Source organism: Lipotes vexillifer, unplaced genomic scaffold (assembly GCF_000442215.2).
Source record: "Lipotes vexillifer unplaced genomic scaffold, Lipotes_vexillifer_v1.1 scaffold911, whole genome shotgun sequence".
Classification (NCBI taxonomy): domain Eukaryota; kingdom Metazoa; phylum Chordata; class Mammalia; order Artiodactyla; family Lipotidae; genus Lipotes; species Lipotes vexillifer.
Genome location: NW_006781377.1, coordinates 769,911 through 785,916, shown reverse-complemented (window position 1 = coordinate 785,916; position 16,006 = coordinate 769,911). Strand labels below are relative to the sequence as shown.

The window sequence follows — 16,006 nt, the reverse complement described above, 5'->3', positions numbered from 1 at the left end:
GTGTCTGAAACGTGTGAGAGCAGGCCTCGTGGGTTCTAACCTTTGGTGAGGAGTTGTACTAAAAATTAGTTTTTAAGGGGAATGTCCTCAGGTATTCAATTCCTGTCTCAGTCCCAACTTCTCTTGTGGAGATCCAAAAGCCTTTAATCAGAAGCAATTGGGGTACAGAGTTTCATTATACAAGATGAGGAATTCCTGGAGATCTTTTGTATGGCAATGTGACTATGGTTAACAGTGCTCTGTTGTATACTTTAAATTTGCTAAGAGAGTAGATCTTAAATGTTCTCAGCATACATAAAAAGCAAAAAGAAAAAAGGATACAGTAAATGTGTGAAGCAATAGATAAGGTTAATTAGCTTGACTATGGTGATTATTTCACAGTGTGTACATTTATCAGGACATACACCTTAAATATATACTGTTTTTATTTGTCAACTATACCTCAACCAGGCTGGGGGGAAAAAGTAAGCAGTAAAAAAAAAAAAAAACAAAAGAAGAAGCAATTTGGAAAGATATCGCCCAGATCATTTCTGGTCTTTGGGAACCCTTAGTTTATTTCTTGAATGCCACCCGTGTGTCAGGTACCTTGCTTGGAGTTTTAAAAATCTGTTGGGAATACGAACATCTGGACAAATCAGTGCCATTCAGAAGGCATTAAAGATGGACTGTAAGTATTGAAAGCATGGAAGCACAAAGAAGCAAAGGAATAGCTCAGCCTGTGTAGTTCAGGGAAGGTTCACAGAGAAGGTGGCAAATGAACTGTCAGGATAACGGAGGGCATTCTAGGCGGAGGGAGCAAACAGCACACACAGGTCCAGAGACAGAACACGTGATGTGTCAGTGAACTCCCAGGAGTTTAGGAAGGCTATGCCTCAGGGTTAGTGGGGGTGGAGAGGGAGAAAATGGCACGTGAGGGCGGATGGAGCCCGATGGTGAAGAGTCCGGGGATGGCCTGAGACCTCCCTCCTGCAGCAGGGCCTGGGGGTGGGGAGGGGAGCTTCTAGGAGGTGTCATGTGACTGATTAAGGACCACCCCTCAAAGCCTTGCCCTACTGCCTAGGCCTCCCTCTTTTGGCCACTGTCAGCAGTGGCTTGGCGGTCAGCCTTGTATTTCACGCCACTCCTTACTTCAGTGATTTTGACTGTTGGCAGGGAAACAGTCTTTACCAGGAACCTAATCACCATTATCAGTAGTTTTTTTTTTAAAAAAAAAGCCTCTCCAGCATTTGGGTAGAGAGGGCTTGTTACAGGTCTTAGATAAATTGGGATGAGTCTCGCGTGTCTGCCTGGTCTGACTCTCTTGGGCTCTACCTAGACCCAAATCAGTCTTTGGATGGAGAAGAGGCAGATTTCATGTCCCTGACCGTAGACTCTCCCATTTTCTCTGTGAAGCTGGGGCAGCAGACAAGCTGGACAACATACAACGTCTTCAAGGAGCAGATGGATTGAAACATTAAAAATCTGTTTTGTTACAAGATTTTGACTAACAAAATAATTTAACCAGAAAAAAAAGCGCTCAAACTTTGTTCCTTCTTCAGTGATACTTATTTATTTATTTTATTTTTAAGTTTTTAAATTCTTTTTTTTTTTTGGCCACACTGCCCAGCTTGTGGGATCTCAGTTCCTTGACCAGGGATTGAACCTGGGCCATGGCAGTGAAAGCTGGGAATCCTAACCACTAGGCCACCGGGGAACTCCCATTCTTCAGTGATATAAGAATATCATTATTAATCACTCAGACTCTAATTTGGAATTTCTATACCGTTAATATTGATAAGAATTGAATGAAAATGAGAGAATGTCTTTTGTAGAAACTGGTTTTCTTGGTGGTCTTATCTTTGAGGTGGATGCAAATACTTTATTACTATTATGATACGTGTTGTTACATAGTACAGTATGCATTCAGCAGTTTTCTCCATCACGTTATAAAGAATTGTATAATTGTGACATGTTTCCTAATGAATCACCTTTCCCACAGCAGTTTTTTTTTTTCTTTTTTTAAATAAATTATTTATTTATTTTTGGCTGCATTGGGTCTTCGTTGCGGCGCGCGGGCTTCTCTTGTTGCGGAGCACGGGCTCTAGGCGCGCGGGCTTCAGTAGCTGTGGCTCACGGGCTCTAGAGCGCAGGCTCAGTAGTTGTGGCGCACGGGCTTAGTTGCTCTGCGGCATGTGGGATCTTCGCGGACCAGGGTTTGAACCCGTGTCCCCTGCCTTGGCAGGTGGATTCTTAACCACTGTGCCACCAGGGAAGCCCCAGTGCACTAATTTCTAATACACTTTGAAAAATTCTCCTTTGAGGAAAGAATGAGCTGTATACCTATCAGCATCTAGTAGTTATTAATTTTATCAGCAAGGAGGTAGTGATCAAGGATTCCTTTAACCCCCAATATTAACTCACCTATGTGTTTATTAACCATTCATTCTCCTGGACTGGACACTCACAAATAAGTCTCTGCTGGCAGAAGTGAGGCCCGTGGCATGAGTAGCACATTTTCCTCCGTTGTTAGACATATCTGTGTAATGAATCAGTACAGGTTCTCCTAGTTCCAAATGTACTTGATTTTACAAGAAGTAGGCCTTTTCATGGCTGGGCTTCCTTCAACGAGGTTATTTATTTGTAGTTCCGCAAAAAAGAAATATAAGGCTTAAAAGAGCTTTACTACTTAGTGATAAATCTATCCTTTCAAGGACCATGTAAAAGCAGGTGAATATGTTTAATAAAACTTTTAAAGTGTTCTTCTTTTGCCTTTAGACCTTAGCTGGATCTCCAAAATACAAGTGAATCAACCGGCAGTTCTGAGGCGTGCAGAACAAATCCAGGCCCGCAGACCTGTGAAAAAGGAGTGGCAGGTAAGGGTTCTTCTTGAGAATTCTCTCCCTGTAGTTTACAGCCCTGGTCTCTTCTCTCAAGGCCACGAGATTGAATTTTGCTCAAGATGCATCTAAACTTAAAAGATTGCAGCTGTCCATGACTTATTTTAATAATTCATATATGATGATGATGGGTTGGAGAAAGATAACACATTTATCCAAACAAGTTAAAAATCTTATCACTCTTGAGTGGCAAAGCCACAAATGAATTTGAGGCATCTTTATTCATGAGTGAATTAAATGGCATATTTTATCAATGTATTTATTCAGTTTCTTAGACATACCTTCTTTGGTTGGCTTCTATTTTAATTTTAAAACCGTAACACCTAAACCTGGTGTGTCCGCTGTTGAGGCCCTGAGGTATGAGTTGACCTTCTTTGACTATCATGTTTACCATACTAATTAATTTTCCTAAATCATTTTTCAAAATTCGAAAAATGATGTTTCATAGAGTACTTGTGGTCAGCATATTCTTCAGTGTGTACCAACGAAAGATGTGCTATGCATCTCAGGACGAAAAGGAATTCAGAGTTTATTTCACAAGTGATTGAATCCTTTAGGATGACAGGTCACATTTTGCTCATCCTTAGAAATAATCTGATTGAAAAGATAAAAGGAATTCATCAGAATGAGTTGTGAAGTGTGAATATTGTTTAAAAATTATAATTGGATTAAATTGGGGGAAAAAAAAAAAGCAAAGAAGTTGGAGACTCTTTTTACAGTGTCTCATTCCAGACCCCAGGCTGGAGGTAAAATGTATGATAGACTCTTGTTCCCAAGTTCTCCCCTAGCGGGTGGCCCTCTGAGGCTCCTTGTGAATGAAATGGAAAAGTCACATGTGGGGAGACTTGATCTATTAGGGATTTCAATTTGGGTTACCTATGGGAGAAGAACCATTTATAAGCTATTTTCTCCCCTTTTATTTTATTCTATGTAACATTCATCTTTTTGGTCATTCTTGAGCATATATCAGAACATATGCCTTAGAACAGCATAGACAAGAGATTTTAGCACCCATATGTGCCTAATGGTTCTTTACTAACTAACTGGGTTGGAGATTAATTATTTTTTTAAACCTTGTTTTTTAACTTTTCTTCAAACCAGGCTGCTTGGCTCCTGAAAGCTGTTACCTTTATAGATCTTACTACACTTTCAGGCGACGACACATCTTCCAACATTCAAAGGCTCTGTTATAAAGCCAAGTATCCAATCCGAGAAGATCTCTTAAAAGCTTTAAATATGCACGATAAAGGTAATGTGTACAGTCTGTCTGGTGTTTACCTTTTTTATAATAACAGTCACTAAATCTAAGGGGACTTAAGATTCAGCTGTTAAAATGATGGTAGCAATAAAATCCATGATAGAATTGTGTACATAGAGAAATACTTGAGATTCTTCTCTGAAAAACAGCAGAGGAAGGATCTGAGTCTCATTTTTAGGTCAGTTCTTTCCCATCATGGATTAAAGTTGCAAGTATTGAGTTTATTTTTCTTTCTAGTTCTTCAGTTTTGGAAGTTTTCTATCTAGTGACTCTCAAATACTGATTCTGATTCCCTAGCCACATATGAAAAAGCCAGTCTCATTACTTAATAATCACACCTCATACATAAAGTATTTTCTGTGAGTAAATGAAATGCTTTTGAGAATAAAATACAAATGGGATATATTGCAAGCTTGTATATTAGGTTAGATCTTTTGAAAAAAAGTTATGCTCACTCTCTTCGTATACATGAAAGAAAAGACTTTCTAAAGTTGCCGTAAGTTCAGAACCTTAACATTTTAGAAGTGGAGGGGATTTAAGAGTCGATGCCCTTGTTTCTAAATGAGGAAACTGGAGACCTGGAAGGTGAAATGGTATTTCCAGGACAATGTGTGTTGTTACTCAATGGGCTTGTTTTAGGAATCAGATCTAAACCATGAAGGGATCCTTCATGGTTTCCAGGTGCCTGTCTATAGTGAATGCAGCTAGAGATGCTGCATTGGCCCAATGCAGGTGTTTTATCCCAAATAGTTTGTAGATAACTTATAGACCTAAACAAACCTACAGCTTTTGAAAAGTAGTATTTTTCTTTTGAGTTGACAATAAAACACCTACCATTTATACCACTTAAAAGCAACAACTTTATATGAGTCTTATGCTGTTGTTTTACAGTGGCTATTTGATTTTTCAGTTTAAGATCTTACTCCTCAAAATGAGGGCTTCAGATCCAGATTTTATTATTTTCTGCAGAAGAGGGAACAGAATTAGTTAAATGTCATTTTGCTAAGCAGGTGTAACTTGTTTTATTGCACTTTGCAGATACTATGTGTTTTACAAATTGAAGGTTTGTGGCAGCCCTGCGTTGAGCAAGTTTATCGGCGCTGTTTTTCCAACAGCGTTTGCTCACTTTATGTCTCTGTCACATTTTGATGATTCTTGCAGTATTTCAGACTTTTTTTTTTTTTTTTTTGCTGTACGCGGGCTTCTCACTGTTGTGGCCTCTCCCGTTGCGGAGCACAGGCTCCGGATGCGCAGGCTCAGCGGCCATGGCCCACGGGCCCAGCCGCTCCGCGGCATGTGGGATCTTCCTGGACCAGGGCACGAACCTGTGTCCCCTGCATCGGCAGGCGGACTCCCAACCACTGTGCCACCAGGCAAGCCCCTCAGACTTTTTCATCATTGTTATATTATGGTGATCTTTGATCAGTGATGTTTGATGTTACCATTGTAATTCTTTGGCATTTTTTAGCAATAAAATATTTTTAAATTAAGGTATGTAGTTTTTTTAGACATAATGCTATTGCACAATTAATAGACTACAGTATAGTATAAACGTAACTTTTATATGCACTAGGAAACCAAAAAATTCCCACGACTCACTTTATTGCGATATTCGCTCTATTGCGGTGGTCTGGAACTGAACCCGCACTATCTCCAGGGTCTGCCTGTACTACCCTGTAAGGTTCACTTACATTTTTCTTCATCTGCTGTCCTGTTTGAATGCTGTAAAAACCTGGATTTTATTATCTGCATGAAATAAAACAGTTTCATTGGATCAAGGCCACCAAGTTTACTATTTAGGAATTTTTTTACCAATGGCACTATGTTAACCTCCAAGAACAATGTATCAAAAGTATGTTATTCCAGTGCTTGCTTTGGCAGCACATATACTAAAATTGGAACGATACAGAGATTAGGATGGCCCCTGTGCAAGGATGACACGCAAATTCGTGAAGCGTTGCATATTTTTTTTAAAAAAAGAGTCAAACATAAAACATGACACCATAAAACTCCTAGAAGAGAGCATAGGCAAAATATTTTCTGACATAAATTGTACCAATGTTTTCTTATGACAATCTCCCAAGGCAATAGAAATAAAAACAAAAATAGACAAATGGGACCTGATCAAACTTGCAGGCTTTTGCACAGCAAAAGAAACCATAAAAACAACAAAAACAAGCAAAACGAAAACCAAAAGGCATCCTATGGAATGAGAGAAAATATTTGCAAATGATGCAACAGACAAGGGCTTAATCTCCAAGATATACAAACAGCTCATACAACGCAACAACAGAAAAACAAACAACCCAATTGAAAAATGGGCAGAAGACCTTAATAGACATTTCTCCAAAGAAGACATACAGATGGCCAGTAGGCACATGAAAAGATGCTCACCATCACTAATTATTAGAGAAATGCACATCAGAACTACAATGAGGTATCACCTCACACCAGTCACACCAGCCTTCTTCAAAAAGTGTACGCATAACAAATGCTAGAGAGGGTGTGGAGAAAAGGGAGCCCTCCTACACTGTTGGTGGGAATGTAAGTTGGTGCAGCCACTATGGAAAACAGTGTGGAGGTTCCTCAGAAAACTAAAAATAGAATTATTTTATTCCCACTACTGGGCATATACCCAGACAAAACTATAATTCAAAAAGGTACATGCATCCCTATGTTCATAGCAGCACTATTCACAATAACCAAAACATGGAAACAACCAAAATGTCCATTGACAGATGAATGGATAAAGAAGATGTGGTATATATATACAATGGAACACCACTCAGGCATAAAAAAGAACAAAATAATGCCATTTGCAGCAATGTGGATGCAACTAGAGATTATCATTCTAAGTTAGAAAGACAGATATTACGTGACATCACTTATATGTGGAATCTAAAATATGGCACAGATGAACCTATCTACAAGACAGAAACAGACTCACAGACATAGAGCACAGACTTGGGGTTGCCAAGTGGGAGGGGATGGGGGAGGGAAGGATTGGGAGTTTGGGATTAACAGATGTAAACTATTATATATAAGATGGATAAATAACAAGGTCCTACTTTATAACACAGGGAACTATATTTAATATCCTGTGATAAACCGTAATGGAAAAGAGTATTAAAAAAAAGAATGTCTAGATGTGTATAACTGAGTCACTTGGCTGTGCAGCAGAGATGGGCACAACGTTGTAAGTCAGCTATACTTCAATTAAAAAATATAATAAAATTAAAAATATATATATATTTTATTCTGTTACCGTGATGATGAGAAAATGATCCACGTTGTCAAGAGCCAGAAGGGAATGTGGAAAGTAAAAACCTTTTAATTTGTTGCAGCATCGTAGGGGAATTATTTTTTGTCTCATTTTGATTTCTGCCAATGTTGAAGTATAAATAATAATTAAAAGCATATTGTGTGACTTGAACTTCACATAAACTAGGCTGTTCTGATTTCTTTCTTCATAGGCATTACTACAGCTGCCGTTTGTGTTTATCCTGCCCGGGTATGTGATGCAGTAAAAGCACTAAAGGCTGCAGGCTGTGATATCCCAGTGGCATCAGGTAAAATTTGTGGCTTCTGTTGTCGTTTAATCAACATGTTTCCAGTTCTTCAACTCAGACACTTTGGGGTAGTATCTCTGTAGTTTTATACTATGATTTTAATTAGTTTTATATATTTAATTGGTTGTATTTATCTATTATTTTCATATTTATTAATTGCCTGTTGAGTAGCAGACATTATATGTATCAATTCCTAAGAATATAGAACTGTGTCTCTGTCCTTAAAAGAAACTTAGCTGTTTAGGAGGAATAGTCAAGTTTAAAAAAAAAATTGTAACACAGGACATGTACTATTATTTATATGTAAAATATAACAAAGATATGCAGAAGGTACAGTTGTAACTCTGAGTGGGTGGTGATTTATTCTGCAGAGTGTGATGACACTCAGTGGGTAGGGGGACGCTTCATAGAGGAGATAGTAAGACCCCTGCATTGGGTCTTAAGCTTAAGGAAAAGTTGAGAGAGTTGATAAGCTAAGGAATGGCATTGCTCCCAATGCAGGGGGCTCAGGTTCGATCCCTGGTCAGGGAACTAGATCCCACATGCTGCAACACAAGGCAGCAAAGATCCGGTGCAGCCAAATAAATAAATATTAAAAGGAAAAAAGAGTTACTGACCTAAGACAGATGGAGTAGGAGAACGAGGCATGAGGGAGGGAAAAGTCTTACTAAAAGCTTCCCTGTATGTATCTACATATGAATAGATACATATAAAATTAGATTCTCCTTTTAAAAAGTATTAGAGGAATATCCTGGTGCTTTAAAGAAGGAAGCTAAGAAAATCATTATTTTATTAGGGATACATCAAAAGAAACAGACTATACAGTATTTATATACAACCTATTTGTGAAGATTCCCAGAGTATTTGGCAGCTAGCTACACCTTTATCAACCTTCATTTTTCATTAGCCTCAGTCAATTCAGCTTTTCCTTTATACAACAGGGAAACATGCTTTCCTCTAAGGTAACAGACCCAAGGGATTTAATAACATCAAGGAAACATGAAAGGTTATCTTTAGACACAGGAATGGAATTAATGATTAGCATGTTAAAAATGTTAATACTTTTTCCAAAGTGTCATTGTGTGTTTATTTTCCTTTTATTTATGCGTGGCCCTGCTCTTCCCAATTTACCCCTGCCCCAGTTTTGTGGACGAATTAGGTGCTTTTCCATCGTGCAACATCTCCCCTTTATTCTCATCTGCTTGGCTGTTCACTTTAAAATGGGCAGTGGGAGGAACCTATATTACAATTTGGTTACAACAGCTCTAAATGTGAATGAGTAAATCATGACAGTGATAGCCAACTTGGTCATGAGTAGGATCCAGAATTAACTAGTGTCCATCAAGACAGGGCTGTAGCTACTATCTTATGACTTTCACTTTGACGATGACATATCTTCTTTTTTTTTTTTTTGCGGTATGTGGGCCTCTCACTGTTGTGGCCTCTCCCGTTGCGGAGCACAGGCTCCGGATGCGCAGGCTCAGCGGCCATGGCTCACGGGCCTAGCCGCTCCGCAGCATGTGGGATCTTCCCGGACCGGGGAACGAACCCGTGTCCCCTGCATCGGCAGGCAGACTCCCAACCACTGCGCCACCAGGGAAGCCCTGACATATCTTCTTAATTGCTATTTACTTAAAGCACCCCCATGAGCATCTCTGCAGCAACTTAATTTCAGGTCTTTCAAAGGATATAATACTAATATTTATCCTAACGTCAGTACTATATAAAATTGCACTCAGTTTCTTTACACTTCACTTTGCAAGTTAGGCATGAAGTTCTGAAGTGTCATCCATGCTTTGGTCTAAACAGTAATTTTTTTGGTCTGAAATTCTTTGTTGAGATACTGACCGATTGAAATTTGTCTCCCTCCCTTCCTCCCTCACTACCTTCCTTCCTTTCTTTTTTTTTTTTTTTTTTCTTCTTTCTCTACTAGTGGCCACTGGCTTTCCAGCTGGGCAGACTCATTTAAAAACACGATTAGAAGAGATCAGATTGGCTGTGGAAGATGGAGCTTCAGAAATTGACGTGGTAATTAACAGGACCTTGGTGCTGACAGGCCAGTGGGAAGGTAAGTGCACACACATCCTTACCCAAAAGGGAGACTTGGTTCTTCCCTGGTCAGTCAGACGGCAAGGATCTGATAAGAGGCAGCATGGTGTGGAAGTCACTGTTCTAGATTACAAGTCCCTAGATCAGAGAGGGTGAATTGAGGAGAAAACTCGACCAAGATTGCTCATCCTGCCCACCTGCATGAACTTTTTAGATCCCTTTAGGTGATTAGTTATTTCCATGCAGTGGATTATTAACTTTTATTCTATTCTCTACTGTTTTGCTACTCAACACAAAAATCACTCCAGGCAAGTCTTTTATGCAGAGTTTATTTTAATATGATGCAGGAAGCTTCCCTTTTTTATGTTAATCTTTGTGGATTTGGAGGATGTGGGATTATTAATTAGTCTGCTAAGTCTGTTTTTACTCCTGTTCTTGAACGTAGCTCCTCTGGGTATTATTACATATTCACCTTCGAGATTCATGATTTACTATCATGTCAATTACAATAGGACATTTCCCATTCCAGTAAAAAGCTATTATTTTTTTGAAGGAATTGATTTTACCTCTGCCTTAAATGTATTTTGTATACTTAGAGATTGTTGATAGCTAAAATAAGTACAATTCTGTATTTCAAAAATATCATTGTAACAAGTAGTTTAAGTAAAAATTTTTAACACAGTCATAGGATTAAGCCAGAATAATGTGTTGTCTCTTTAGATATGTGAATATCAAATAATTGGTGTATTTTATTCTAATTACAAAGGTTATACCTTCTCACTGTTAAAAACAGAAGTTCTGACCAGTAATAAAGAAGTGGATGTTCTACATAATCTCATCCTCCACAAATAACCCTTGATAACACTGCAGTGCACAACTTTCCAAACTTTTTTCTCTTCATATACACACATGCAACTCCCATCCTTCTGTTAACTTTAAAATCAAAATTTTTAAAAAGTGAAAAAATTAAAATTAAAAATAGGATTATATTTAATGTATTTTTTTCTTAACCTACCTATTGGTCTTGCCAATATCTCATAGATATCTATGACTCTATCCATCAGTCCATCTGTCTCATCTTCTGTAAATTATAATTCCATTGTTTATCCATTAAGAATTGCTTTTGGTTATAGAGCAACAAAGATTCAGTCAGTGGTTTCAATGCTCAAGGATTTACTCTCTCACATAAAGTTGGGAAGTAGGTATTTCAGGGGTATTGTGAAATACAAAGTTCTTGGAGACCTGGACTACTTTTATCTTCCACTTCCAAAGAGTGTGGCTTCTGTCCTCATACTCAAGGACATTACATTGTCTGTGATGGCTTTTGAAGCTCCAGCTTTTACATTCATCTCCCAGACAACAGGAAATAGGGGCTTGTCCTGTCCCCAAATCTCACACACCGTCTTTGCTTACACCTCATTGGCCCTAAGTGAGTTCCATGGCCAGGCTTGGCTGCAAGTGAAGCTGGAAAAGGTAGTCTTTTGTCTTGGAATATTAGCTACATTCCCATGCATTCTTTTTTGTTTTTTTAAATTTATTTATTTTTGCCTGCTCTGGGTCTTTGTTGCTGCATGCGGGCTTTCTCTAGTTACTGCAAGCGGGGGCTACTCTTCATTGTCGTGCGCGAGCTTCTCACTGTGATGGCTTCTCTTGTTGCAGAGCATGGGCTCTAGGTGAGTGGGTTTCAGTAGTTGTGGCATGCAGGATCAGTAGTTGTGGCTCGTGGGCTCTAGAGCGCAGGCTCACTAGTTGTGGCACACGGGCTTAGTTGCTCTGCAGCATGTGGGATCTTCCCGGACCAGGGCTCAAACCCGTGTTCCCTGCATTGGCAGGCAGATTCTCGAACACTGTGCCTCCAGGGAAGTCCCCCCATACATTCTTAATATGTTAGATGGTGCACATTTCTGTGCCTTAATGGAAAGGAGTTGGCACGGAAAGAGAGTGGGCTGCGTGAGCCAAACAGGATGTGATCATAAAAAGCCTCACAGCAAAGGTTGAGGCAAAACAACAATAACAACAGTGTTTAAATAAAAAGATTTATGAAGTCAAAAGGCACAGCTGTCTGGACCGTGAGCTATGAGGCAGGTCATCTCAGAGATTCCAGTAGCCCCTGGGAGCATCCCTGTATTCAAGGAGAATCCAGTCACACAGCAATTCTGAAGGATCTAGGAAAAAAAATGTCAGGCCATTCCCATTGCCTGATACTCCCATCTGTACTTACCAACATTTTTTAAGCCTTGCCAGGTTTAAATTCTTGACAGTTCACAAATATCTTTTTGTGCTTTTGACTTTTGATCCTTTTCTTATAGTTCATATGTGCTTTGGGCAGTTGCAATCATTCTTAAATGGCTTATTTTAAGTAGATGTCCCTTGTCCCTGTATATTAATTCTGCTTGTCTGTTCCTTGTCATAGATTTCAGTTAAGAGTTAAGGCCTAGAGTAAGAAAGAAATGAGTAAGCATAATAACTTAAAACAAATCTAGAAATAAACTCTATGTCATTTAGTTGGATAAAAAAACTCTATGTCCTTTATCTCTTATTAAGTAGTTACAGATATAGAAGTATAGTTTATATTATAACTTGTGCTCTTGTCTCTAGAATACTACTAATTGGAAAATAAAATACAATAGGAGATGAGATTTGATGTAATTGCCTTTCCCTTAATGAACTAGGAGTGGTTGTTTTTAAGAACTGATAATTTCCCAATAACAGACATTCATGCAAAATATAATAACACATCTTTGTCCCAGACCATACTTTTCTATTAACTCATTTTATGGTGTTAATAACCTCTTGACCCAAAACAAATTGAAAAGGAACATTTAATACTAGAAATTTAATTCTAACTAGAAACCTGCAAATGTCTTAGGCCTTTTTTCACTGCAGTGTTTTATCTTAATTTCGGTTCTCAATTTGATTACGTATTGTATTTTTCGGTGTTGTGTTTTAATATTAGCTCTTTACTAAAATATGAGCCTAACATTGATTTCTTGGAATTTGCTGATGGAAGTGTCTGTAAGGCTGCTACACCTTCTAATCCAGGATCCTCTTCTCTGTGCACTGAGGTGTCTAGGACACTGGTTAAAGCACAAAAGAAAGAATCTTGTTTTCTAAACCTGGCCATTCAGAGAGTATCTTCACCATTTCTCATTGTCACAGGGTCCACAGTTTAGGGTATGAACTCAAAGGGGAGACTGGAGAGGGCTTGTATTCCTCTTCTTGGATTCTCCTTGACGACCATTTAAAATCTACTCCCTCACCCTTCTAACTTTTCCACCCACCTTGAGGCTCCTTAAGTACTGGCAGACAACCTACCTGCTGCTTCTCGGGAAACATGGAATCTGTTACGCAGGAACTTCTCAGTGTCCTTGCGTCAGATCTACTCCCCTTGCTGCTCCTCTTCTCCTTGCTCCTGAATCCAGTCCCTGGGCCGTGCTGTGGCGCCCACCTCCTCCCATAGTTTCACAGCCTTGGGCCTTTTTTTTTTTTTTTTTGCGGTACGCGGGCCTCTCACTGCTGTGGCCTCTCCCGTTGCGGAGCACAGGCTCCGGACGCGCAGGCTCAGCGGCCATGGCTCACGGGCCCAGCCGCTCCGCGGCATGTGGGATCTTCCCGGACCGGGGCACGAACCCGTGTCCCCTGCATCGGCAGGCGGACCCTCAACCATTGTGCCACCAGGGAAACCCCCTTGGTCCTTTTATGGGCCATTTTTTTCTCCTGTAGCCTCCAACTCTCTCTACTAGCTCATCCCATCAACATCCAAGCATACATCCAAACATTCTATTTTTTTTTAAAATAAATTTATTTATTTATTTTTGGCTGTGTTGGGTCTTTGGTGCTGTGCACGGGCTTTCTCTAGTTGCGGCGAGTGGGGGCTACTCTTCGTTGTAGTGCGCGGGCTTCTCATTGTGGTGGCTTCTCTTGTTGCGGAGCACGGGCTCTAGGCACGCGGGCTCAGTAGCTGCGGCTTGCCGGCTCTAGAGCGCAGGCTCAGTAGTTGTGGCGCACGGGCTTAGTTACTCCGCGGCACGTGGGATCTTCCCGGTCCAGGGCTTGAACCCATGTACCCTGCATTGGCAGGCGGATTCTTAACCACTGCGCCACCAGGGAAGTCCCCATCCAAACATTCTTATCCAGTAAAAAAAAAAAAAAAAAGCCTACATGTCACCATTCCTCCTCATCCCCAGCTGAGTCTCCCTTTCCATTCTCCCCTTTGTGGCTGAAATTCTTAAAAGAGTCGTATGTACTTGTTTCTCTTGAATCTGTTCTTTCCAAGATAACAATGCCCTGTTATTTTGCTATGCCCGGGAGATACTCTTCAGTCGTTTAGCTTTGTCCTGCAGCAGCAGCTGACACAATGGACCGTTTCCTCCTGGAAACACTCTCTTGTCACGGCTTTGGTGACCCTGCTTTCTTCAGGTTTTCCTCCGTGTTTCTGAATACTGCTGCATCCTGTTTGCAAGCTCCTCCGCTTCTTCTGTCATCATTGAAGTGTCGGGGGTCCTCAAGTTCTGTCCCAGCAAACTCTCAAACTTCTCAGACTCTGCACACTCTCCCTTGGAAACCTCCTATCCTCACTGATTTCGGCTGTTCCCTGTGCTGAGGACCAAACCTCCAGAGCACAGAACCCGCATCTCTCTGACTCTGGAACCCGTGTTCCATTTCCCCACTAAAATGATTCCCCATGAAACGATGCTTTTCATCGATTAGTTTCACATAAGCAGACATTCAGATTCAGTGAATCTTGACCAAAGCAGAGAATCTAGCTACTTTAGAAAGAAATTCATTAAAAAATATTTACATTTCCCTGACTTTATTTACACTTTCTATTAAATACAGTTTTTTCTAGATCATTCAGAACTATTGTATCAGTGATTATAGGTACCTCATTTTATTTCACTTCTCTCTGTTGCACGCCACAGATTTTTGCAAGTTGAAGGTTCGGGGTAACCTCGTGTCGAGCAAGTCTGTAGGCACCATTTTTCTAACAGCATTTGTTCACTTCATGTCTCTGTGTCACATTTTAGAAATGCTCAATATTTCAAACTTTTCCATTATTATTATTATATTATGGTGATCTGTGATCTTTGATGTTACCATTACAAAAAGATTATGACTTGCTGAAGGCTCAGATGGTGGTTAGCATTTCTTAGCAATAAAATATTTTTTAATTAAGGTATGCACATTGTTCTTTTAGACAATGCTATTGCACATTTAATACATTAAAGTATAGTGTAAGCATAAATTTTATATGCACTGGGAAACTGAAAAATTCATGGGACTCGCTTTATTCTGATACTTGGTTTATTGTGGTGGTTTGGAACTGAACCTGCAGTATCTCTTGAGGTTTGCCTGTATATTATCCTGGAATACAGTGATGTTCTTAGGGGCTACTGAAGTCTCCAAGGTGACTTGCCCCATAGCTAATGGTCCAGACTGCTGTGCTGTTTTTGGATTTTGTATATCTTTTTATTTAAACACCCTTGTTATTGTTGTCCTGCCTGGTCCTTTGCTGTTAGGCTTTTTACTGTCAGCTCGTTATACTGTCCTTCCCTCACTCCTTTCCATCTGGGTACAGAAACGTGCACCATCTAACTTATCGCTCTGGACAGTGGTTTTAACTGGATAGTGTGTGGAATGTATTGCTGGTTCTCAGAATTATCTGACAGATGTTTTCTGATTACTTGCCCCAGCTCCCTTCCTCACAGAATCTAGCACATTCCCCTGAATATGCGTAATAGCAGGATTGGGGGTTGGATGTAAGGGAGGAGTAAGATTCTACACTGAAAATCACTCTAGGTGATTTTAATTCCACCCCTTCTTCCCCTGCCGGATAGTCCTAAGGAGAAGCACTAACTTGGAGCATCTTTTTTGTTTGTTTGTTTGTTTTTAATATACTTCTAGTTCTTTTTTTTTTGGCCCTGCCAAGTGGCATGCGGGATCTTAGTTCCCCGACCAGGATTGAACCTGTGCGCCCTGCATTGGAAGTGTGGAATCTTAACCACTGGACTGCCAGGGAAGTCCCCCAAAGCTTCTAGTTCTTGATTCTACATAGTTTAGGTGCCATATAATTGAAGCATTGCTGGATTTACATATTGATTAATTAGTACAAATCGTATCTCCCACGAGTTGCCATTTATTTAACCTGGCTCTGCAGTTAGCCATGAACAGGAGGCTTAAGGAACAGTGTTACTCTGGTGCGTTTAGCCAGAAAGACATCTACTTCTGTGCTCTTGGACAGATGGTTCTCCTCT

General features: G+C 40.0%; 1 protein-coding gene across 1 annotated transcript in view; it reads left to right on the top strand.

The window, feature by feature from the left end:
• Positions 1-660: 660 nt before the first annotated feature.
• Positions 661-16,006, top strand: part of DERA (deoxyribose-phosphate aldolase) — a 77,193-nt gene continuing 61,847 nt past the window's right edge. Inside the window, exons 1-5 of the mRNA XM_007454639.1 lie at positions 661-667; positions 2,755-2,852; positions 3,978-4,125; positions 7,608-7,703; positions 9,637-9,771. Of these exons, the coding sequence (XP_007454701.1) occupies positions 661-667; positions 2,755-2,852; positions 3,978-4,125; positions 7,608-7,703; positions 9,637-9,771 (484 nt within the window). The remainder of the gene's footprint in view (positions 668-2,754; positions 2,853-3,977; positions 4,126-7,607; positions 7,704-9,636; positions 9,772-16,006) is intronic.